General features: G+C 42.6%; 1 protein-coding gene across 3 annotated transcripts in view; it reads right to left on the bottom strand.

Annotated features, from left to right (window-relative positions):
• Positions 1-16,547, bottom strand: part of UNC13B (unc-13 homolog B) — a 210,848-nt gene extending 194,301 nt beyond the window's left edge. For 2 of the 3 annotated variants that reach the window (XM_021379973.1, XM_021379974.1), the window contains exon 1: positions 16,413-16,546. In XM_021379973.1, the coding sequence (XP_021235648.1) occupies positions 16,413-16,434 (22 nt within the window). In that variant the 5' untranslated portion in view covers positions 16,435-16,546. Of the gene's footprint in view, positions 1-16,412 lie in introns of all 3 variants that reach the window. The other variant, XM_021379970.1, reaches the window with a different exon arrangement.

Raw genomic sequence — 25,292 nt, 5'->3', positions numbered from 1 at the left:
GATTATGGAGAGGTTAATCCTCCTGACGCTGGCAACACAGACAGCTCTGTCAGGTGACCTGGTTCCCCGACCAAGAGGTGAACAGCAATCCAAGCTGCGTTCTCTCGCCAGTATTCCACTGCAGCCATTATTTTAGTTTATTGGTTTAAAAAAAAAAAAAAAAAAAGGATGCAGAATAGTAGAGTTAGTTACTCAATGTGTGACTTCTACTTGTTACTGTTAGTAAGACATACAGTTAGACTATGCTTCACTTCCTTCGCTTTAAGAGGCTCCTTGCAGGTTACAGATTTCTGTTGAACATTTCCTAGTTTATAATCAGAAAAGATGGCATGCCTACTCCAATATCTGTGGCTGATGAGAAAAAAAAAAAGAATTCATCAAGTCTTTCAAAATTTACAGATAAAGAAGATAAATACAGAGCAGGGAAGAAAGGAGGCCTGAAAATTTTCAGCAGCATAACTTACTCTTCATTCAAGCTCTATGAAATTAAGAAATGTGATTTTTTATGTTAGTGGAAGTGCCTTAGTTGATTAAGTGAACAAAACTTGCACTGTCTAATTTTACACAAGACTTTAACTCATATATGACAATAGCTGTCAAAAACTAAGGAAACGTGTATAGTGAAAGCCATAGCCTTGCGTCAGAAGGCAGGAAGACATAACATTTCAAATCTGATAGTGGCCACTTTAAGTTGGTAAAACAACTTAGCTGACAAACAAATAGTTCAACTAGTTTAAAACTAATTCAGAAATGTTTGCAGTATTTTTTTTTTAATGAGTTTCACTTCTTTACAGATTAATTTCTTCTAAGACAGAAAGCATGTTCAGCAGCTGCTCAGGTATGTACAGGTGAAGGCCACTTAAATGCCTTGCTGGAGTTGCTAAGTCAAACAATACCACCTGGTCACAGCAAGGTAACAGCTACAAGACACAAGTATTCTGTCTGGTATCAAACAAAGAAGGAAAAACAGGAATGAGAGACAGAATAAAATAATGTAACTTGCATTCATTTCCTATGGCTAGAGTGCCATCTGTACAGACTCCTGAAGGACTCCTGTTTCTACACTTCTTCATCAGATTTAGGTTAAACCAGAAACACCCTGGAAAAGAAGTCGCTGACTAACCATACCAGAAGGGAATGCCATCTAACCACAGCCTCGGTGCCCTCTGGTAGTTTCTATTTAAGTTATAGGATTGCAAGCAAGCAATGGGCTGAACACAGCTACTTGTCAAGCTCGACTGAACACAAGCCTGCCCTAACTAGGACAGAGATAAAAAGAGATAGTAAGATTCACTGTTCAACTTCTACAGTTTAACATACTTGTTAAAAGAGAAACTCAATGCAATAGTGTGTAGGTGAGGTGGATTCCGTAACTTTTTTTTTTCCTTCTAATAAAAACATCCCACCATACTACACAGCAAGAGATAAGCTCCCAAGAAAAACAGCACCTGTGTTTTCCTGAATCAAATAAAGGAGAAAAATTTGTCTACTTTGAAAAATAGTTTTAATAAGGATGTTAAAATTATGTTACCAAAATATTTCATTGCTTTGGTTCACACAACATATAAAAACATAACACACAGAAGATAGAAAGAAGCTGACTGCATGCACTAAAGATGAGTGGAAGAAATACTAAGGATGTCAGCTCTGGTGTAACCAAAGGAGATTCCAGCACTGCGATGACAGACTTAGCAGAATACTGCTTGTGGAGGAATTCCTTGGAAGTCTAACTTTACCCTTGGCATTCACAGACTGTTCAGACAACACTGGTCCCTGGAGAACAAAGACAAACTGCAAAGTTAGATTCACATCAACTGTCAGGATTTCTGTTATTCTGCTTAAGGCCTTGGGATGTTGATTACTTTTGATATTCCCCTAGAAGAAAGCTGAAAAGGATATTTTCAGTCAAGGTTGTAAAGACAGAATGCGTTTTCCAAAATTCAGCTAGAGACCAATACCGAAACAAGCACTGGATTTTACCTCCACCCGGGAACAGAAGCTGAACGTCTGTTCCCCATGGCAGTACTGGCAGTACTGGAAGGAGCTGTGCCTCCTGAACACATTAGCACTCACCTGCCAATATTTTTGTTTTGACACTGCAAGTACAGAGAAATGAACTGTAACCAGGTGTTGCCATTGACAAGGATTATGCCCATGACAGTCCTCCTGAAACCCATGTGGTCTGCATGTATTTTCACCTCCAAAAAAATTACACTGAAATTCCATCAGGCTAAATGCCATTAGTATCAAAATTGTTAATTAAAATGAACAGCCTTTGGTAACAATTTAGTGTGAGCAAATCTCGCTCTGAGCAGTTTGTTTTACTATAAGTGAGCAGTTGTCAAAGCAATAATTCACATCATAATGAAGTTAGTGCTGTGAGGATCACAAGACTGGAACGGCCTTCAGGGTCACCACATCTAGTATTTGTTCTCACTAGAATTCTAACTGCAGAATCACACAATGGCTTTGGGTTGGAAGGGACCTCAGAGCCCTCCCAGCCCAAACCCCTGCCGTGGGGTGGTTGCCTCCCACCAGCTCAGGCTGCTCAGGGCCCCATCCAACCCGGCCTTGAGCAGCTCCAGGGATGGGGCACCACAGCTCTCCAGGCAGCAGCACCAGGGCCTCACTGCCCACTGAGTAAATAATTTCCTCCTAACCTAAATTTCTCCTCTTTCATCTAAAACCATTCCCCCTTGTTCTATCACTATTAGATCAAGTAAAAATTCTGTCTTTCTCCTGACTATAAGCTCCTTTTAAGGACTGGAATGCCATAAGGAAGTCCCACCAGAGCCTTCTTCTGAACAAGCCCAGCTCACTCAGCCTTTCTTCATACAAAAGGTGCTCCAGCCCTCTGAGCATCTTCATGGCCCTCTCCTCTGGACCAGCTCCAATAGCTCTGCATCACCTCTGTACTGAGGGCCCCAGACCTGGGCAGAGTACTGCAGATGGGGCCTCACGAGGGCAGAGCAGAGGGGGACTGGCCCATGTTAAGTCTTTCATCTACCAGGACCCCCAAGTCCTCCTTTGCAGGGCTGCTGTCAAGGAGCATGTCTGGGATTGCCCCAGCACCAGTGCAACACCTTGCACTTAGCGTTGTTGAACCTCATTTGGTTCATTTTTTGGGCCCACTTTTCAAGCTCGTCCCAGTCTCTTTGGATAGCATGTCTTCTTTCTGTTGCATCAGTTGCATCACTCCACTTGATGTCATCAGGATGCAGTTAATCCCACTGTCTAGGTCATTCCCTTTTTTCAGTAACATTCACCTGACAATCACAAGTTTTTGAATATGACAGAGAATGGCTTGGCAACTACATCAGCCTCGTCAGGCGGTCTTGGACTTGCTCTGGTCCAAGCAGTGGACCCCTTACAGTGGGAGGGATTCTGCTCCCCCCCACTGCTGTCTAGAGGTTCAGGGATGTGAGAAACACGAGGAATCAGACTGCCAGTGAAGACTGAGACAAAGAACTAATTGAATACCACAGCGTTCTCCATGTCTGTTGAAGCCAGTTCTCCCTTCTCATTTATCACAAGGAGTACACTCTCCTTTGCCTGTCACTTCTGGCCAATGTACCTGTAGAATCCCTTTTTGCTATTTTTCACATCCTCTGCCACGTTCAGTTCCATCTGTGCCTCGGCTTTCCTGATTGCACCTCTGCGTATCACTTAATCCATTCAAAACCATTCCTAATTTCCAAGCCAGGCTCTATTTCATGACAAATTTTACCTATTATATCCCATGTCAGTCCTATACTCCACCGTAAGTGGCATTCTTCACCCCATGTTTAATTATCTGATGTTTTTCTGGACATAAGACCTAGATCTCATCAGTACCTGTTTATCAGTTGGAAAATGCCACAGTGTCCTGGTCTTCTCACCACAGAGACTGAAAGGAAGGGAGAGTAAGTCATGTTCACTTCAACCCTCTCCATTTAGTCCTACCTGAGCTCATCTTTTCCAAACAGGTTCGGCCAGTGCAAGGCACAGCACTCATGGACAAACTACCTATGCCTTTGTACTTCACTCTCCACACAGAATAGTTTCCCAGCATACACCATATCACCTTTTCCAATACGGCACTGAGACAAAAGGACTCCTCAGCACCACTCCTTACGCTAAGCTCCTCATTTTTCAGAAATTCTTCTCATTTGCCTTTACACGCATAACTCTACTTACTATCAGCTCATTTTCATTATGGCTGTCCTTGGGGTCATTTAATCCTTCGTGCATTATACTTATCTACTTCCAAATCAATTATGCCATTAGGACTCAGCTTTAAAACACATTTGACACACCCACATTTCTACTTTTCTTGCCATACCACAATCAGAAGACAACTATCTGCTTCTCCCACTGGTCATTTCAATGCTACTAGCTTCTGCTACAATCAGTTCCCAGTCCACTTTACATTTCTTCCACCAGTTGCAGATTTCTTCAAAAACAAATGTCAACAATGGTGATTGGAGAGATGTTTGTTTCATCCACAAACAAGAGGCTGGCCCAGCACAACCTGCCTCTTGCAAATCTACACCCAATTTAAATCCAATTACTTTCCACACTGCTTCCATTCATCTATAAAGCTTTTATTACTCCTCTTTAAATTTGATTTAAAAACTCATGTTATCACAGCCTCCCCTGTTTTTGAGGTCAAGATGCATCTGTTGCCCACAATCATCCCTTATCTCCTCATCTGTCTGCCCACTTGCAGAAACCACCTATCTTGTCCTCCAATTAGGTGATGTCACTGTTGGCTTACAGCAGTAAGCTTCCACTACCAGACTTCAGATGTTGTACTACCAAATTTCAAGTGCTGTATGTTTTAGTCCTCTGAGCTAGAGTTCACTTAACTCAAATTCAGTAAGGTGTTAAGTTTTGCTTCCACCTGTACATCTGTGCATCATTTTCAATGACATCCTCACAAGAAACAACTGGTGCAGCTCAGGGATCGCACCCACTTCACCTTCCTTCTGCACCTTGTTCCTGCACACAGTGGTTTCCTGCTTCCCATTTTCATGTGACCAAAGCACTTGATGTTATCTGATTTAATATCCTTTACAAGAGCTCATCTCATCTGCTGAGTCGGAAGCCCCTGCCTTAATCCCTGGACTTCCTGATCCTCAAGATACACCTTCCTTTACAAACTGATTATTTCTGCTCACACCTCACATAACTTCTGTGCTTGCATGCCGTACCCTGACACGACAACCAGGTGAATCATCAGCTCTAGGGCCACTTCCTAGGTGGAGCCTTTCTTTGTGATTTGAGATGTTAATATTTGTCCCTGTAGCTTTGCAGATCTCCATTCTCTCCTCTGTACTCAAGCTCCTGACTTAACCAAAAAGCTTCTCAAGGTGTTCCTCAGCTGCTGGTCTAAGTTAAATTGTGGTGACTCAAAATCAAGTTCAGTTCCACATCCAGCTTTTCTTCAGCATCCTCTGCACTTCTTAAAGCCTCACCTACAGCTAATTGTATTGATCTTGTGGCTTCAGCCACTGTTTGACGATGAATATGCCTGATAACATAGCTCTCTACCCAGCTATTACCAGCAGCATTTGTCCTCTGGTGTGGAGCGTTAAGTCTGTCACAGTGACAATACACAGGAACACTCCTCTCTAAACATATTATGAGATTTCTAGCCTCATTTAAATCCTGGACTACATGCAGTAGATCTCTAGCGCTATCACAGCAAAATCTCTTATCAGCTCTTCCCAAAGTAATTTCAGCCCAGCTGCTTCTCTTTTATCCACGCTAATGCAGCTTTGCAATTCTGCATCACTAACACCGTGGAATACTGCCAGTCACCTTTGTTCCTCTCCTCCCAGAGCAGGGCATCTCCTCTAACATCTCCAGGAAAACTCCTAATAAAACACTTCTCACTGTTTACTTTCTATAAATTTATATAACTAAACCACTTGTTTTTAAAAGTTATGTAATCCTTAATTCATCTCCAGCACCAGCTCCTCCCTGCAAAAATAAAATGTAAGCCACTGCAAGCATGCACAGGGTTAACTCATGTATTCACACTTCAGTCACATGCTGCTCCGCTCCAATGGAGCTTGAACACATTTCCATATCTTTGACTGAAGTGGCAGATACACACAGAACGGTAACTACAAACTCAAGTTCACAACATTAGCTTTGTTGCTAGCGCTCTGGTAAGCCACACTCTTTGTTCCTAGCAAAATGTAACAAAACACTGATCAAAAATACCAGTCTGACAGGTCGTGGCATGTCTTGATCTCTTTTCAAGAAATGAAAAATATGTGAATGTTTCTCACAGCAGTCCGATTAGCAAGAACACAACAGTCAAGTACTTCCATGCAAGTAACAGGCATTACCTAATTCCCTTTCTCCCAGTTTCTGTAGTACTGAAGAGGTTTGACGGGGGGTGGAATTTCATCACAGCTTACCCAGTCTCAGCAAAGACACATCCACTTCTGCTGTTGTGATGCCAGAGCTAAACAACCCATTCAGGCTAGAAAGTATAAATTTGTTGTGTATGATGACAAGCAGCATAAGGCTGCCTAGAACTGCAGCAAATCCTTCAACAAATTTAATTCAGAATCTCATCTTTTTATAAAAGACTCTAGATTGTTAGACTGAAAGAATACTATGTCCTACAGAGGGTCATATTAGATTACTACAACAATCCATTCTGGCCTTATAACTATAGTGATTCTAAGCAGTTAATCTCCTCAAAAAATCTGCTGTTAAAATGGAGTATACACAGACTCTACTTACTTAATTTGATATGTGAAAATCTAATAAAATTTTGCAGACACAGCAAGTTATAACAGGTAGGATAAGCTGAAAAAAAATTAGTCCCACATTCCTTTCCTCCTCCCCAGCAGCCCATACTTATGTACCTGCCAAATTCAAGTCATATACATGTTTCAGTCCAAATGATAGTAAGTCTGGCACATACGTGAACTAGAAAAGAGAAATAATTTATTTCATAAAATAACAAGAACTTACTAGTCTATGAAACGTTATGTCAATTTTGGTGGTGTTACAATTCCCACATCCAAAAATGAAGGCAGTTACAGTTTTCTAGAAGTTTATGGTCCTCAGATTCTTACGAAACACCAAATGAAGTGTGCCTTTCAAGGAGGCCACTGAAGAATGACACTCACTTGCTTTTAAAGAAAGCGTGATGAAGAACAGCTCATGAAATTGGGAAAGTGAACAAAATTGGAATGACACAATTTTCTAAAATGCACATAGCTGGTAACTCAGCAGTCAAATTCCTTCCTCCCCCAAAGCTGATAAGCTATCTTGGCATCATCTCAGGTAGTGTCTGATACTCCTGGCATTATAGGAAAACAGTTATTAAAAGTTTCCAGGACAACAGTTTGCAGATCTCGGGTGTACCTGCAGTTATAACACACCTCAGGGACTGCGGTTGCTGGAACAGAAGACTGTGTGAGGACTAAACGTGAATCATCACAGGCTCTGGAAGCCTAAATTCCCTGGATATTTCCTGAAAACAAGTTCTGAGGTTTATGGAAGCCCTCAAGAAAAGCAAATATTCCTAAAGGATTTCCTTCTAGAAACTTAAATGCTTCCATATTCATATATATTTTATATTCATTCCTTCTAAACCGCTGCATTTGCCAAGCAGATTTTTTCAGTTTATATCACAGCCTAAGTGAAATTTGTCCCAGAGTTTCTTCATACACAGCCTTTCTGTCACCACCTGACAATATGGAACTTTTTTGAAGTATCATTCAAAAATATTTCTGAACAGTTAAAAATACATATCATTTTGTACAGCAGTATTTGAATAATCTGGTCAAGGCTTTGCTGAAGAATTGCCCTAAAGCGGCCTAGGAATACTCAAGACACCCATGTTTGATGCAAGGTAGAATAAAGCTTACAGCTCTTCATGCTTGAAGTTTATAATGCTCTCTGACCACAATCAGTTACAGTGACATGAAAAATAAGAAAAAAAAATGCCCACAATGAAAAGCTCCTGCAACCAAAGCATCAGTTTTATTGCTCCTAATAGATATTCACATTCATGAGACCTACGGCAACACAAACGGAGGTGGTCAGGGAAAAGTCATATGAAGGTTTAGAGGCACAACGCTCCGCTAGCAGCGCATGAGGCTCCAAGTCATCATCCAGCTCCAGAGATTCACACTCCATGCACTGCACCATCAGCTACCCAGCTTGAGTGCCTGCACCACAGTGCTGGCACAAAAGCTTAAAAGAATGAAGGGTTTAGTGGGCTTAGCTCCAGACACAAACTCCTTTCCTCATGACAGGCTAGTGAATACGGCAATGGTTGGCTACATACTGCAGACTTCACCGGGACAAAAGAGCAACACAAGATGTCCTTCAGTGTATAACTTTTTTTTTTTTTTAAATGATGCATCTTAAACTGATTATGATACTGATGTCAGCTGAGAGCATAAGCAGTGAGTGCACCAATGTTCAGAAGTGCTATTCTGCAATTCTTGTGCATCACATAATTATGTCTCGTTGGTAAAAATGCTGGAGTCTCCTTAGAGGAGCATTTGGCTGTAAAGAATTAAGAGGGTTAAGTCACAGGAGCTTTAAGTAATAAGGTTAAAACCAGTATTCCTTAAAGGGACACGCTCAAGGCGGGAAGCCAAACTTCTTTTAAAACTCAGCAACAGTTTTAGGCTAGAGATTATCTGGGGGAAGACACCTTCTCTTATCCCTCATCAGACATCCCCTTCTACTCAATTCACTTTCCATTCATAGGGATGTTCAGCTGCAAGGAAGAGGATCATGGGTCTTAGGTCAGCGCAAAGTTGTTCAAAGATCACACCATGTTTATGCTTCCAAACGATCCATTCCTCAGATACAGGCAGGCGAAAATGGAATGAAACAAAATCCCTAGCAGTTTTTAACTCATGCAACCCTGCCCAATAATAACAAAACCTTCACATACTTAAGCACGGACACCAAAAGTAAATTCTGCTAACAGGGGTGAGGAACATGTACCCAACAACATTTCAATTTAATTTTCCTTTGGTACAGAATTTCAGAAAGCCCAAGGTCTCCAAAAACAGACTCCCATGTGGAACACAAGCACCCAGCTCCCTTCCAGTTCTTTCCAAACTTCTAACTTCCCTGACAAAAAGATGAGCTTATGAATACTCAAGAGCACCGTGCTACACAGAACTGAAATCGAAGCACAACCTTCAGCTGGCAGCATTTCCTTTCATTTGAGATAGCCTCAAAAAGCTGCTAGAGACAACACAGATCTGCCATTACCACCCTCCATCTCCTTGCCACTTCCTACAGCAGAAGGAAAAGAATTCACATCACAACACGGTGCTTAAAGAGTTAGACCAACATCAGTCAAAAGGATTCCTCAGCTGAGGACTTCTTTTTCTCTAACTTCATCCCATAACCACAGCAGGTTTCTTGCACTCCATACTGCACAAGGGAAAGGTTGCTAATATCTGCAGGTACATGGGGTCTCATATGTTAGTTAAAAGTGTGATTATTTAATCAAAACTCAAAGCTAATAATGGAAAAAATAATTTGTATGGGTCTTAAGGAGTCTATTTTGAAAGTCTGGTGAAAAAGGTAGGTATCTCAGCTTTGTGTGTTATACCAAGTAAACCTCACTTGTGTCTTTTCACTGAACTATGAAACAGAGTTTTAGGAGTTCCATTTTTCCTTTTTTTTTTTTTTTAAATTTGAATTGAACTTGAAGCTTTTTTCCTAGCTGAATTAGATAACAACTTACAACACCCCAATTACCTTGCTTGTACTTATTTGAAATCTGAACTCAAGATGGTATCAGTCATACGAAGGTAGTCAAGTTAAGAATGACCGGAGAGCTCCTCTGGCTACCATTAATTCCACAGTTATTTTAAAATGTGTAGAAAGTATTGCAACTCAAAGTGTTACACAGGAGAACTATTTTCAACCCTCATTACAATGAACTTTGGCAAAAGATTCACTTAAAAGTTACCTACAGTAATTGTAATCAAATCAAATGCTGTACCTAGCAACAAACAAGGGACGTTTCAGAAAGGGCTAAATGCATAAGGCTGAGGATAATTATCAAAAAATTCATTGAGAATAATAAGTTTGAACAGAAACTGTGATATCAGATGCAGAAATCACAAAGATGTGTTCTGGGCCACCAAAAAGCCACCAAGACTCAAGTAAGAAGAGTTTCAGTGCATCCCACTCTGAGGGCAGCAACAAGATACAATCATTCAATACACAAGAAATAATCAGTTACCAACACAGGTCAACTGGCCCTAGGTGCAGAACATTAGATGCGGTGGAAAATGAGATAAATGCAACAGAAAACTTTTAATGATCTTAGAGGGGAAAAAAAAAACACTAACAAGTATGTTGCCATCCCAACTCATTCACTGACTTATTTGCCAATGGCAAAGAAGTAACAGGCATCCAATAAACATCTGCCCTAAGCCCAGGGAGAGGCAAGGCATCTGTGTCATCAGGTACTTCCCAGTCCACCTGCTAAGTGAACACAGTAACCAAAGAAAAAAATTAAAATCAGGAAGTTTAGATAGCTGGTGTCCAGACATCAGTGATGTTTGCTTTAAAGACATCCAGAAAGATTGAAAAAATGTTCCTAAGGAGACTGGAGGGCCACAGTTTAGATAACACTCGCAGCATACTTAGGAGAGAACAAGTGCCTGTGGGTCACCAAGCACACCAGGCACATGTCTGTAAAAACAGCAATTAATGTGTAAGGAGTTAAAGCTCAAAAAAATAACAACTACCAATCAACACTGATTTGGAAAGATTCATCTAAACTACACAGATACATCATGCACATCTTATTGAGATGTATCACTCCCTAGTGCAGGGTACTGTCACAACACTGTAAAATGTCATCATATCGTGGTTAGCCTCTTGAGGGACGAGTCATTCTCAAATACCCATATTAACACCTGCCAGGTATCAACATTTTTACTGCTAGACTGATCGTTTGCTATTTATGCAAAGGGCACAGAAGCAGGTGAAGAGACAAACAACAAAAGCAACATCATGCATGCTGAGCGAAAGGAGGGCCCAAGTCAAAAGGAAGTGCCTCTGATATCCCGCTAAATGGAGAGGTCTGAACACCCAGGGAACGTCCATTTAACAGGAACCTGTGTCATGGTAAGCATCTGCCCAGTTTTACGTCACAGGAGACAAACAAAACACTACTTCAGCAAAGTCCTTGGCAAAGATGGCTAATGCATACAGAGGTAAGCAAAAATGAATGGAGCAGGTTTTAGTTCTCCACTTCAAGACAATGAGATCAACACATGAATATGAAATCAGTTTTTCATTTCTATGGGAACTTTAGTAGCATGAATAAAGGCTGCAAAATAGAGCAAATTCAAACGCTGCAGAAAAACATTCAGAAAGTGTTCTGAAGTCTGTAGTTCACCTAACAAGAAACAAGAGGAGCAAAGTGCTTTTACACACTTCCTCACAAAGAAAACACCAGGTATCAGCAGGCTTCAATCTACCCAAGCAACAGCAAGGGAAGTCTCCACACACCCTCACAGCAGCTCCCAACCTGTTTGCAAGTCCATGCAATGAAATCTCTGCATGAAAAAAAAAAAAAAAGTTATTAGACAAATCACTCTGGTTGAAGCTCTCTTGGAAAAGCAATGAGAACAGCTTTCACCAAGTGACAAAAGCAGTTTCCAAAATACTGAGAAAATCTGGTAACAGGGCACAGAATAAAAATGAAAGGGAGGAAAGTTCCAAAACAAAGTAATAAAATGATCATTTGCCATTGTTGCCATCAGACATATGCATTTCACGTGCCTCCAAGTCAAATATTTAAAGTAAGGTCCTGAGTTTAAAAAAAAAAAAAAAAACCAGTTTAATTTGCTTGGATTTCACGTGATACTGTGTAAATTGCAATTAGTTCTCAAGCTGTTACAGTTGAAAATGAGGAACTTGAAGATTTTCTTTTTAATAAATCCACCAGTGTTTTGCGTAATAAAACAGGATGTTAAAAAACACTTTAATAAGTTTGACCTGGCAGATCCCAAACTGAAAGAATCAAGTGAGCAAGAGCAAGTGAGCAAGATGAAAGATGCTGTTCAATTTCAGGAAGCACCTCTGTATGCTTCTCCTATCCACTGAAAATCAGTGAGGATTTTCGAGGATCTCCTTTTTGAAACTTTGCAGTCATTATCCAAAGCTGAAGGAGTACAGAAAAATGATCCACCATCTTTGCATCACAAACCACAGGCAGCTTGTAGGTTTTAACCATTCCTGTTACTTCAGAACAGAAGAAGCTGGAAAGCTTTACAGCTGTCTCTCTAATTAAGCTACCAATTGCACACGTCAGCCTTCCAAACCTCAGACTTATGATTCAATGCAATTAGGCTCCTTTAAAAGCAAAGATTCCTCATCTTAGTGTTATCATCCAGATTTATAACACATTTCATTTTGTTCCAACACTACAAACACTGGTAGCTTCCTGACTAATTACAGCTAAAGAAAGCCAGTCTGTAATGCCACACAGCAACTTATTCATCAAGCAATATTCTTCTACTACTACCTGCACTTCTTATACTCCTTTTAGAATCCAAAATCCAACTTGCATATTTTCCATTTTTATCTATCCAAAAACAGGCGGCTTATTTTTTTCTTTCCAATTCTGCAACCATTTCAGAATACAGTCACAGTACAGTAGTACAACTACCCTCTTGCTAAGAATACTGTCTGCTATACAGGAAGCTGCAGCTAGAGACCTTGACCATCAGGACAAGAGCTGGAGGAGCTGCATTCAGCCTCATGAAGAACTCAAAGGTGAGCTGAGGCTATTCCAAACACCTTCTAGTTACAGATACTTCTAAATATTCAACAAGGTGGACATGCTTTTATTTCTAGTAGCAATAACAATCATTTCCATGTTCCCCATTTGCTTCTTCCACTTGTATGTCAGTTTAACCTGGCATGCAGATACTCAAACCCCATTTTGCTGGCAACAAAGAGATGCTCCTTGAAGAGTAATCCAACACTCCAGCTATTCCGACAAACCAAAGAAGTCACCCGACAACCAAGCCTAGCAGCAATTCAGAACAGCAACAACAAAGTAGTTTGCAAAATATAAAAATAAAAACGGGTCCCTAACTTCAAGATGGTGTCATTTGATGTAACAGATAACAACTTGAAGTTTCAGAGAGTAGGACAAGAACAGATCCCCACTCAACCTCCTACATGCCTCAGGTAGCTAGATCTCACACCGATACTGCAGATCACACCCCAAGACAACAAAAGCACTGTGCCCCAATGGGGCTAAGCCACACAGCAGGTGTGGGGACAACAGAAGAACTCCACTGCCAACATCCTTGGAAAAGCAAATAAGTAGAGCATTTCAGATGCTCAAACAGCGAGCAAGACAGACGATTTAAGAGACAAATCAACACAGATTTTACTACAGTTACCAGATGCATAGCTAGGGAGACAAAGCGACTGGTGACATAGCATAAGCTGTCATAAAGCAGAGGGGTGGGAAACTAGAAGAAAAACATCACTGAGTGGTAAGATGCCATGCCACAATCTTGAGATACTAAGAGCTGGAGGCAAGTGAAAGGTTCTGAAGGAGCTGATGACAGAGCACTTGGAACCCCATAATCCAGCTTCGAAGATCCTCGTTTGGTATGACCCTCAGAAGCTGTGCTGAGATAGCAGATACTTCCACCTGAAAACTGGTAGACAGGAAAGATCAGAAGAAAAAATGAATGAAGTTAAGATCCAAGAAAAAAAAACAAGACTACCAAAAGAAGGCCTGGAAAGCTAACAATGCCAGACTGATGTAAAAAACTAAACTGCTTCGCTGGGACTACTTTTATTTAATACCTGCTATTTTCACAAATACAATACTAAATGCAAACTAATAAAGAGAACTGTGCCAAGAGAAGATTATCAGACATAATCCAGACACAGCTGCTCTGAACCGGAGTATATGCAATCTCTTCTGGGGTAGAATCAAAATATGAAGAGGTGTGCTCTAAAAGCACCAATCTCACACAATTCAGTATTTTTTTTTTTTTTGCTCCCTCACTTACACCCTCTGCATCTTTCAAGATTCCTCCTCCAAGAGAGTTCCTCGGGATGCTCCTGGAACAGCCTGTCCCACTGGCTCACTTCACACATGCTCTGGCTGCCTGCAGGTGAGCCCGGGCTCACAGTTCTGCTGCACTCAAGCCTACTGCCAGGTACCTCTGTGACAGACAGAGTGCAAAACTTCTGAAAAAATAGCTGATTTGATCTCCAAGAAGAAAAAGTAAAAGACATGTACCACCTAAAATGAGATCAAGAAGCCACGAATGTCAGCTGCTCCTCCAGGAAGAAAGGCAGAACTCAGATCTCTTTGTGTGCACTGTTTCAGATTATCCACTCATTAAAATATCATTAATGCACATAATTCAAAGGGGGGGGGGGAGGGAATCTGCGAATTACAACACGTTCTGGCTGCTAGGCTTCTTGTTACACTGCCACTTAAGGTTTTTTCCACTTTTCTGTTATCTGTTACACTGCAATTCAGAAGCAATTAACAGTGTCCCAATCGCCTACATTTCCTTCACAGGTTTTTGGTTGTCTTTCTTTTTTAATCTCAGGTCTACATCATCCAACCCCAAGTCACTACACAACCAACATATGTACCCTTCTTAATGGAGACAAAAGCAGCTTTTTTGTCAACAGAGCTTTCTCCTGCTTGCTCCAAAAGTTGTTGTTTTATTTCATCTCCTGGTACCTATTCTGTTTTTCAGACTGTTGTACAACAGTATATCACCATTCTACATACCACGGTTCATACACGTGAGATCTCACGAGCTCATTCTTTCAGCTGCGACCATTTTTTAAAGAAGGTGTGTTTAATAAATGAATTAATAAATGGAATGTATTCTGTGTCCTTATGGTAAAGTTGCCCAGTACCATCTAAATTGCTGCCAGTATGATCTACCACCTTAGCACAGCAGGTGGATATGAAGGACAATTTTCACAGCAGCTCTCCATCACACACAGTCACAGCCACCTCAGCTTTCTCTGGATGTTCGCACCTGAGCAGAAATAAGACAATCACAGGAACTTGGTCCAGGCTGCTGAAACGCTTTTGTCCCAAAGGCTCTACGGGCACACAAAGAACACCCTGAGGAGGCAGGACTGCTCCAGTAAATGCAATATCCAGTTGATATTGTTGCAGTGTATTATCCATTCATTAATACTACTATTACTACGATATTAGTAGATGAGGTATAAATACACCTTTAACACAAGTGGCATCAGAAACAGACTTTTTCAAAGGACAGCCTGAGAGCATTTTGAGGATAAACCAGCAAAAAGAATGACAATAAAACAAGCTCCCCTGAGATAATAAGAATCAGCTTCAATTACGAGATTTTGGGAAAGGGTTTGAAATGGCCAAGTCCACCAGAGAAGCTGAGCACGTGCTTCAGAGATACACAGAATATTTTTAACTTCACTCTTACACATGTCTCCTACCTCCTTAAACAGATCTTTATTTAAAGGCAAGGCTGAAACTCAGTTTGAGAACCCTTTCATAAAGGAATAGAGCTCACCCCCAAATTCCGCTCACCAATGATACTCTGGTGCTCAGCAGCTGGATGGATTGCTGCTGTCAAATCAATGGACATCAGCAGAAAAAAAAAAAAAAAAAAAAAAAAGCTCAACTGAAAGCAGCACACCAGCACCAGTTTTTTGTTGTTGGTTTTTTTTTTTTTTTTATCATATCTGGCAAGGGAGCTGAGAACATTAAAACAATACTTGTAAGCCGCAGGGCACAGCACGGGGACGCCCTGCGACCTGCAGAACACTGACAGCCACGTCCCCGGAGCACGAGTCCCGGCAGATGGTTTCTTTCAGGGATCGTGCACTTCTGCCACCAGAGAGCAAGAAGTTGAAACTGAGATAAAGAGCAAGCAACCAGCGATACGATGCGTCCTGCGCGAAAAGCGCTCCTCAGCGACCTGCCAACAAGGGAAGGAGCCTGGGCAGCAAGAGGAGACGATAACAGCGATACATCTGACATTAAAAGGCACGTTTGAAGCATGCATACCGAGAACAACCGCGATGTTAAAGCGGCGATTGCTCCCCGCGAGCGCAGCTCCGTTCAGCAGCGCTCGAACGAAGCACAGCGCTGGGACGGCGGAGAGGTGGGGATCGCTCCCTGAGCACCTTAGAAAAGCCACACACACACACCCGCAGAAATCAGAGCGCTGCGCTCCCGCTCACAAGCAGATCCTCAGAGCGCAAACCAACTCGTGCGCAGGTGCTCCGGGGCACGCAGGCTCGGCCTCTCCCCACGGCCGGACCGACACACCCCCGAGGGGCGAACCGGGCACCGCCACCTGTGCGAACGGCTCACGGTGCTCCGGCGCCGGCCGCCCTGCCCCGCCCCGCCGCCCCGCACTCACCTCGCACGCACAGCAGCGACATGGCGGCTCCCCGCCGCCGCGCCTCAGCTGCGGCCCCGCCAGCCGCCCCCGGCTCTCCTCATGCCGCCCCGCGGCTGCAGGTCGAGCGGGAGGGCGTGGCGGCAGAGTCGGCAGCGCGGTGAGCGGAGGAGGAGCCGGGCGGCCGCGCCCCGCCGAGGGGAGGCACCGGGTGGGGGGCTCTCTCCGCCGCCGTCCCGCGGTGGCCGGCAGGGGGCGCCGCCACCACTGCCCCGTCACCACGGCAACAGCCCGAGCCCGGCGGCCTCCTCCTTCCTTGGGTGCTTTGTCTCTTCTTTCTTTTTCTTTCTTTCTTTCTTTCTTTCTTTTCTTTACTTTTTTTTTCTCGCACCTCTGAGTGGTCTTTTAGTGCTGCTTCATCTCCAGCTATTAATAAAGCTTGCAGTGCAGCGTACTTTTGTTTCTGAACAGAGGGTACAAAAAGAAACAAAACATTTCCGGCAATGTAACTGGATGGCAAAGTGTCCTATAACATGAGTTCTATGCCTTCAATGCTTAGAATAACCCACAAGCCTATACTGGGGGCAGAGAACAAGTGTCAGCCTTCGCTAAGTCCTTCAAAGGCACAACCAAATTTCCCAAAACTCAGACCGAGACAGAAGAGAATGAGTTCTGCCCTGTGCAACAGAGTCTGTTTCACTGCTTTCACTCCACAGAAGAGTATCAGTTATGGAAATGTGTCAAAAACACATACAGCTTCCCAGAGATTCCAAGATGAGCCTTCAAACAGACGTGTTCTCATAAGCAGTCCTGCAGACTGGGAGCTGAAGGTGTTTCCAGTGTGCCTCAGAGGACCAGGAACACTTCCATCCCTGGCAGTGCATGTGGGCACCATCAGCATGTGAAGCTGCCAGGGACAGCGCTGAGGTGGGTGGAGAAGGTGTCTCCTCCTGCCCTAAAGTGGCATCTGCACTGCAGAGGTGCTCCTGACCCCACAGAGGCTCTGGTTTGCTTATTTACCTCTTACTGAAGTCTAGCAGCAGCAGGCTGTGAGAGCCCTGGCACACCGACCTCAGCATTTTGACTGCACATTGTCAAAACCCCCCAGCTGTGAGCTGAGCACAACGCTGGCTTTCCAGCTGGCTCCAGGGGATGTTGGGCTGCGCATCTGAAGGTAGGATGTCAGATTCTCAGCCTTTCCTGATCTCTGGTGCTCCTTTCTTTTTCAGTGGAGTTTTATAAATTTTTGCCAGTGAGAGATATGCTCAAGGGTTTCCAAGCTGTTCAGACGTCTCTCCTGGGACTTCTTCCTCTGCAGCCTTGTTGGCATAGAAAATCCTTAATATGCAGAGGAGCTACTGTCCACACAAGCCTCACAAGAATTTTGTCACAGGAAAGGTGATCAAGAGTTGGAATGGGCTGCCCAGGGGGGTGGGGGAGTACACACCCCTGGAGGTATTTAAGAGACGTGTGGACATAGTTTAGTGATGGGTCTCTGTACATCAGGTTAATGATTGAACTTAGCAATCTTGAAGCATATTTTCCAACCTAGATGACTTTATGGCTCTGTGATTCTCTGTCCATCATAACTGTTCTCCTGTTGCTGCTTCCCATTCCTCTGTCTGTCCTAATATAAAGACTGAAGTCTTTGGAGCCATAGTTATAACCAGTGGCATCGCACAGTACCTGGTACAGCAGGTCCCCATCGTTCCTACGGCTTGCAAATGCTACTGTAATACATCAATTATCTCACCAAAGGCAGATGATGTCATGCTTGTTTTAATATCACAGTCATATATTATTAGTAAGCATGGGAGTCAAGTAAACATCTTGTAGCTAAGATCTTTGCTGGGTGAGATCTCTTTAGGAGGAATGACTGGGAGTGCTGGTATTATCATAGGTGCTAGACATTTCCTGCAATTCTGAGCTGTAGTTCAATGGAAGTGTTTTACCAATCTTTATTTAATCCAAAGATATTGTTTATTTAAGTGTTTTGTCCAGCTCCTAACTCCCAAATACTGTGGTTGTTTGTGTCTCTGTCCATCCCCTCTGTCCTTTCCACTTCAGATAGGCTGGAAGAAGGACCATGCCACTGTGGTGAAACTTTTGCAAGGTAGAATTACCCCTAACTAAGTTAAAGTTGCTCTTTGAATTCAATTTCTCTGCATTGTCCCAGTTGAAGTGGCAGTTCCCAAATGCATCTTTCTCCGTTATTTTTTCTAATTCTTCCTCTGGACATTGTTGTGATAAACATAGAAATAGTTTAGCGTAAAAATACCCCCACAGTCTAAAGAGAGAAAATAATTCCTGTGCCATCTTCATCCTTTTAAGAGTAGAAGATCTTTTCAGGTCTGTTTCTTCAAATCCACAAAAAGGAATACAAGATTCACAAATACTTAACTACAAGCAAAGCCCCAAATCCTATTGCAGACTGGATCTGAATTCTGCAGCTCACAGAGTGGTCTGGTAGCACAGGCAGTACACCCTGTCAGAATTGTATTTTTTTTTTAATGGAGATTTTTACTGAAGCAAGGATGGGAAATATATGCAGCAAGTATACTAACACTCATATATGCTGAAACTATCAGCCTTTTTGAACTAAGATTGAGGTACTCTGAAAACTCAGAAACAATTCATCGCTGGGCAGCTCCACAGCAATACCCAATTTTCACTCTCTGCAGGGCAAGATTTAATTTTCTCTGGCTACTCAAGCTCCAGACATTGGTTTAGGATCACCAGCTGTTGTACAGGAAGGTTATAAATGGGTGGTCTCCCATTCACTGCAGCTTGCCAGCTGTTTTATGCCTGCCTATTTGCTATAGTTTCCCTGTTGAGAGAGCAATACTGTAGATTTATTTGCACTCTAAGTAAATTGCATTTTCCTCTGTTTTTCTTGCTCTTGTGCTTTGAGTTTTGTACTTCTGATGATATAGAATGGATCAAGCTGAAACCTGTCATGTAGCAAACCCACAGGGGCTTTATTTTAAATCAAAAGGTTTAGATCTGTTAAACCATTTTTCTGTTATGCAACTGACAAAATCATCTCAGACCTGTTTTTTGGGGCTAAGCTCTAAAGATAAGGGAAAAAAAAAAGCTTTTAATTTACCCCATGACATTTGACAGGAACTGAGTGCTGAATATAGACTAAGCAGTTGATTGATATTCTAGTATTGAGAAGTACCAGTCAGATTTGACTGTAACAGCAACAGCTACTGTGCAGGCTTTCACTGGTATTTCTGTTCCATTTATTTTCTAATAAAATATGGCATCTGAAGAACAGCCAAAGGATCACAGGATCCTTTTCACAGCACTGCATCACATCTTACCTGAGTGTGGGAACCATTTCATTAGCATCTTGAAACACAGCTTGCTCTGGAGTGGATCACAGCAGATAGTTAGTGCAGTAGTGGAAGAAGAGCACATACATGCACTGGAAGTGGCCTTTAATTCCCTGTTATATTTTAACCAAAGTTTTGGTTTTAGCACTCTGAAATGGTCAACCAGAACGATAACTGTGAAATGTGAAAGGTTTGGAATGAATAGGACTTCTGCCTCATGCCATACCCAAAGGAGCGCACCTGCCTGTAATGTCACAGGGCAGAGAGGTGAGTAGGGCTGTGAGGGACAGTGTTCCTCACCAAGCAAATGGACAGACTTTGAGCTCTAACTTTGGGCATCTTCTTTGCTGCATCCCCATCTCAGCTCTTCCTAAAAGAGTTTGGATGACATCTGTAAGTGACATAGATTTGTCAATATGCGTCATTAACCGGTGGCTTAACTTTAACCAGAGACTCTTCTGTTCAACTTGTCACGATGCCACCAAGTCTTTTAGCATGCTCAGGAATGTCCCACCTTGGCCTTCCAAATCACCATCTGCAGTCATTTAGCTTTCCTCCCTGCATCGTGTGGGCACTTGTGTAGGGTTTAGTCTTTCAGCCTTAATACTCCATCCACAAAATGGAGGTTGTGATAATTATTTGAGGATGGAAGTATTAAAGAGTAGGGGTGTCCCAAAGATATTAGCAAAGATAAGACATTCAGACACTGTCACCACGTAACCATGTAAAACAGATAGCACAAAGAGATCTGTCAGCTCTTAGATTACAAAGCCGTGTTCAAAAGTCTGGAGAAGCAAGAAGAATTCTCTCATCTCTGGAAAAAAAACCCTCTGCATAAGAGGGCAGCTTCCATGGGAACTGACCTTTCTGCTACAGCTGCTCACAGAAAAGTCTTTCAGCCACTCACATGGGAGTAGATAGAACTGAACCTATATTTCAGGCAATTATCTCAAGCATCTCAAATGTGTTTCTTGATCATGCTGTGGCACTTCAACCTTGAGTGCACGTGGGCTGTCACGTGCAGCAAGGGATCTCTGTTTGGCCAAGCTTTGAACAGCTAAGCTGGCAGGACAGGGTCTGTGTAAAATACAGAATATAACAGGGACATTTTCCTGGAATCTGGTATCTCAGGTCTGGGACTGGTGCTCTCTGCCAATGACCCCTCACTTGGCCAGCATGGACTGCCACTACTGCTGCAACCTCCAAAGCAAATGCCATAACACATCCATGAGCTGAAGAATGTTCAGGTGCTCAGAAATCTTTTTCCTTAGACTCAGATGATCTTCATATCAGCAGAAATAACCCCCCTTCAAGCAATATTTATTTGTTTTATCCTTAGCTATGTCCCCTTAAACAGACTGATCATCAGTGGTCAGGAGCTGTGGATCTCTGGGGTCAGAAGCCCTGTTTCTACAGTCCCCAGCTCTTTCACAAGCTCCTGGGGGTTGCTCCAGTGCTATTCAGAAGTGAGCCAGAAGACAGCACCTCCAGCCTAAGCATATTTATGCTCTCCTTCATCCCTCTTCTAACCTCAGCCTTCAGCTTAAACAGTGCACTGCCCTTCCAAGTGTTTGCCCACTAGGTGTATTTATGGACAGCAACACCATACCCTCTCTGATTTTGCTTTGTCAGACACAAAAAAAGGACTCTTTCCTATATGGTCCAGAGATCGCTGACTCAGTATGATCTCTGCTTTGTAACTCTTTTCTTCTGAGTTGTCTCTTCTCAATTACAGATGGCGTGTACGGCACACAGCAGGACACAAGGAGATCAGACCAGTATTTCCTGATGTTGGTGCCTCACGTCAAGTACAGATCTATGCAGTTCTATGAAATGGCTGCTTGATTTAATAGGAACATGCAGCACCCTTGGTGCTATTCAACACTTCACTTTGATCAGATTCATATTTAAATTGGAAGATAGCTATTGTGCTACAAAAGAAAGGGAGAAAGAAGAACTGTTTCATTTGAAAGAAGTCCAAGGTTTTGCCTTTCCAAGAGGTGGCACTTTTAGCTTGGCAAGGTGCAGAAGCCTTCACACCAGCTGCACTCGCTTCCTATCTTACAACTGTGCCATCAGTTTTTGTTCTGTTCATGCTAACAGGAGAAGCCTGAGGAGTGCAGAAAATTGTTTTTCAATAGAGAAGCCTAAGAGGAAATATTTTCTCTTGCTTTTGTAGTTTTGATTTAGTGAAGAGGAACATTTATCAGAGGTAAAGGAGGAACTATTTGTGAAAGCTAAAGGAAAAATTGTTGGCAAATATTGCCCACATGGTGGGTTCTGAGGAAGAGGTACCATGAAACTGCAGAGGACTCTCCTATCTGCTTTGTACAATTGCTTCCTAGAGCAACCAGGCATAATTTCTCTGCTTCTAAGCAGAGAAATGCCAACCTCACAGAACTTCCCAGAACACCAGCCCTTTAGAAGTAGCCAGGTGACTGACATTTCTTATGCAAACAGGTCGTTTAACTCTTCCCAAGGCTGTTCCACAGATGCTGCAGGCCCAGCAGCGTGCCTGTGTGCCATGCCTTCCTGCTGCACAAAGTGTAGGGAAAAGCATGCATGCAAGCAGATAGGCTAGCTGTCCTGCGAGCACAGATCCGGATTTCAGGACTGTGACAGCAGCATAAAAGCCCTATTGTGAACACTTTTTTAGCCACCAGCCTCCTTGGAGGAGTGTGAAGAAAAATTAGCATTTCAAAACTGTCCTCCTGGGTTTGTCCAGGAGCCTTGCTGCTAACACATACTGACTCCTCTTCCGTCCCTTTTTCCAAAGAATCTGGAAAACAAAATTCCAAAGAATTGTAATGCAAAACTAAGAGAAGCCCTTCTATTTCATTAAGTGCTAGTACGCTGCATAGCACTCTGCTGCTGACTGTTGCACTTCTACATGAGATTTTGCATATCTGTGTCCACAATACAGGCTGCCTGGCAGCTGTGGGGCAGTTTCCTTAATACCAGAGCAAGCTGCAGGTGAAGATAAGTCACAGAATATGTAGCACTACAGCCCAAAAGCTGTCGTATTTATGGACAGTAACTCCTTATCATTGAGGCTGCTGAATTTCACTGTGTATCCCTAATGGTAGTTCCAAGGTCATGAGTTTTGAGAGAATATCAAAAATAGAGAATGCCCACAAAATCTTCCCCAGGAGCTCCTTGAGTAACATACGTTCGAACAGGATGAGTTTCCCTTGGGGACTATGTCTCTATACTGTTTGCTGCATCTCTGAATGAAATAAATTGGTAAAAAGCAAATACAAAAGCAGAATTCAAAGCTGTGGCTAACAGTCCGAGATTTCTTCTTTTTCTTGAGCTGGGTATTATCATTATGTGTTGCAACCGGACAGTCACCATTCTAGAGCACTTTGAGCCTTGCAGTAGCTGAGGATAAAAAGTTATTATATATAAAAAATAAAATGATAAAAAGTGGAAAACACTGCTCCATCAACTTTATTTTCTATTGTAAAACAAATTGAAAGGGAAAAAAAACCTACCTTTGCTCTCTGCTAATGAAAGTCCAAATCAGCTGGTTACATAAAACTGTTTTTTGAAGTCAGCAAAAGGTGAAGAGAAGTAACCAGGCATGGATATGTCTGTTTAAACATCAGAGAGGTGATAAGGGGCCTGCAAGGATTCTGCCACCATTAAGGTTTGCTGTGGCAGAAAGCTGCAAAGGAGGACTGAGTCATTCCCATCTTGCTTCCCTCTTTTCTTATCTCACAGAATCCCAGCATGGCTGAGGTTGGCAGAACCTCTGGGTCCATCTAGGCTCCAATTTTCTACAAGGAAATTTTGCAGTATGCTGTGACGATATTTCCTGTCCCTTTTAGTAGTTTCTCATGTCTGAGCATGGAAACTGCACAGCCTTCACTAACATCCACCATTACATGCTAACAGAGATGCCCAGCAGAAGCTTAAGTCATGGTCTAGACCAAAACCTGCACTTGCCAATTAGCAGCTGGGGGGTCTGAGACTTGCCAGAAGGCAGAGCTGGATTTCTAACATCTTTAAATAAGAAGCCACCAAGAAACAACTGACCTGAAATGACATTTGCACAGTTCAAAGCATTTTTGTGCAATACCAGTCCTGCTTTCTGGACCTCTATGCTTGTCGCTAAGTGCATAAAGCCAAGATCTCAAGTGCATGCACTCAGCAGAGACCCCACAACGTTTTCCGTAGGGTCCCAACATGCTGGCCAAATTCCAGTTGGATAATTAGATCATGATTAGACAATTGCTTTCATATGCCATTCCTCTTCCCTGGAGAACCTGGCTCTAAATTATTTGATGCTTTCAGAGCTTCTGGTTATTAGCAGAGCTGTTTCCCTTGCCCATGGGAGAGTAAATGCTGGTGGAGGTTGGAGAATGGCACCGCTGCACATGGGATAAAATTTCCTGCATATGTGGAATGGATACTGACTACAGTAGCCAAAGTTCCTCCAGCCATCTGGGGAGATGTGACTCTGTTTTTAAAGATGGGGTGTGAGCAGTACAATCCCAAACTGATAATATGAACCCAAAGTCATTGTTATGCTTAGTGGGTAGGAAAGAAACAAATTGGAAGAGCCATTTAGATATGCTGGGGATCATCTTGTGGTTTGAAGACTGAAATTCTTAATGGCACTCATTACAAGTTGTTTGCTTCCAGATGCTATTTGCCTTCATGTTCAGAGTTACATGCATTAACATGGAGAATTCTGCCCAGAAAAATGTTGAGTACTGGCAACTGCGCAAGTATGATTTGAAGAAGTAATTACACAAAGTGTTCTGATAATATAACCTTACAAGCTTAGCCACCGCATTGTTGTGTAACATGATTAATGCTTGCTCACAACACCATAGTAGCCTTTAGAAATTGTGGATGGTAATTGTGATGTACCATTGTAGGTGGGGAGGCATGTTCTAAGACTGTTGTGCTTTAACAAGGCAAAAGAAACACACAACGGAAAAACTGTGCCCCAGTTTTGTGGAGTCCTTATCACTTATAAACGTGAAAGGAAGCCAGGATCCGCACACCAGGAGGAATTAGCCTAAAATGTGACAGCGTCAAGACATTCCACTACATTTTCCTTATCTGTGCGAGCAGAGACTTCTCCAGTTGTCCTTGCATTCCACAGCAATTTTTGGGACAAAAGGAGTCTTTGCATCGCATCTCACATGGAGATGAGCCAACTGTGGAAGGTGAGTCAGCAGGTTAAAGATAAAGACTGATGTGTTGGAGGCAACCACCAAAGGACCACGGAAGGACTAACAATGTATCGTCACTATGCTAAAGAACATTAGATGACATCAAAGACCACCAAATAAGGCTGTATCCGTTGGGCAATCACTGAGAGTGGGTAGGGTAATGATTTTGGGAAAGTAATGACTATTGTGAAAATATAATCTGTTCGTGAACAATCAACTGGGGGAGCATGGGGAGCATTTTTGGAGAGTTATCCCAATGCTACCCCAGCACTGCCAATAAGAGTACTTGCTTAATGGTAATAAAACTTTTGCTGTTAAGTTTCTTTGTATCGATTTCTTCCTTTCAAGTATAGAAAAAGTCAGCGTCTAAAATACAG

Source organism: Numida meleagris, chromosome Z (assembly GCF_002078875.1).
Source record: "Numida meleagris isolate 19003 breed g44 Domestic line chromosome Z, NumMel1.0, whole genome shotgun sequence".
NCBI lineage: Eukaryota > Metazoa > Chordata > Aves > Galliformes > Numididae > Numida > Numida meleagris.
The sequence above is the reverse complement of the archived record's forward strand: the minus strand, read 5'-3'. Positions and strand labels throughout refer to the sequence as shown.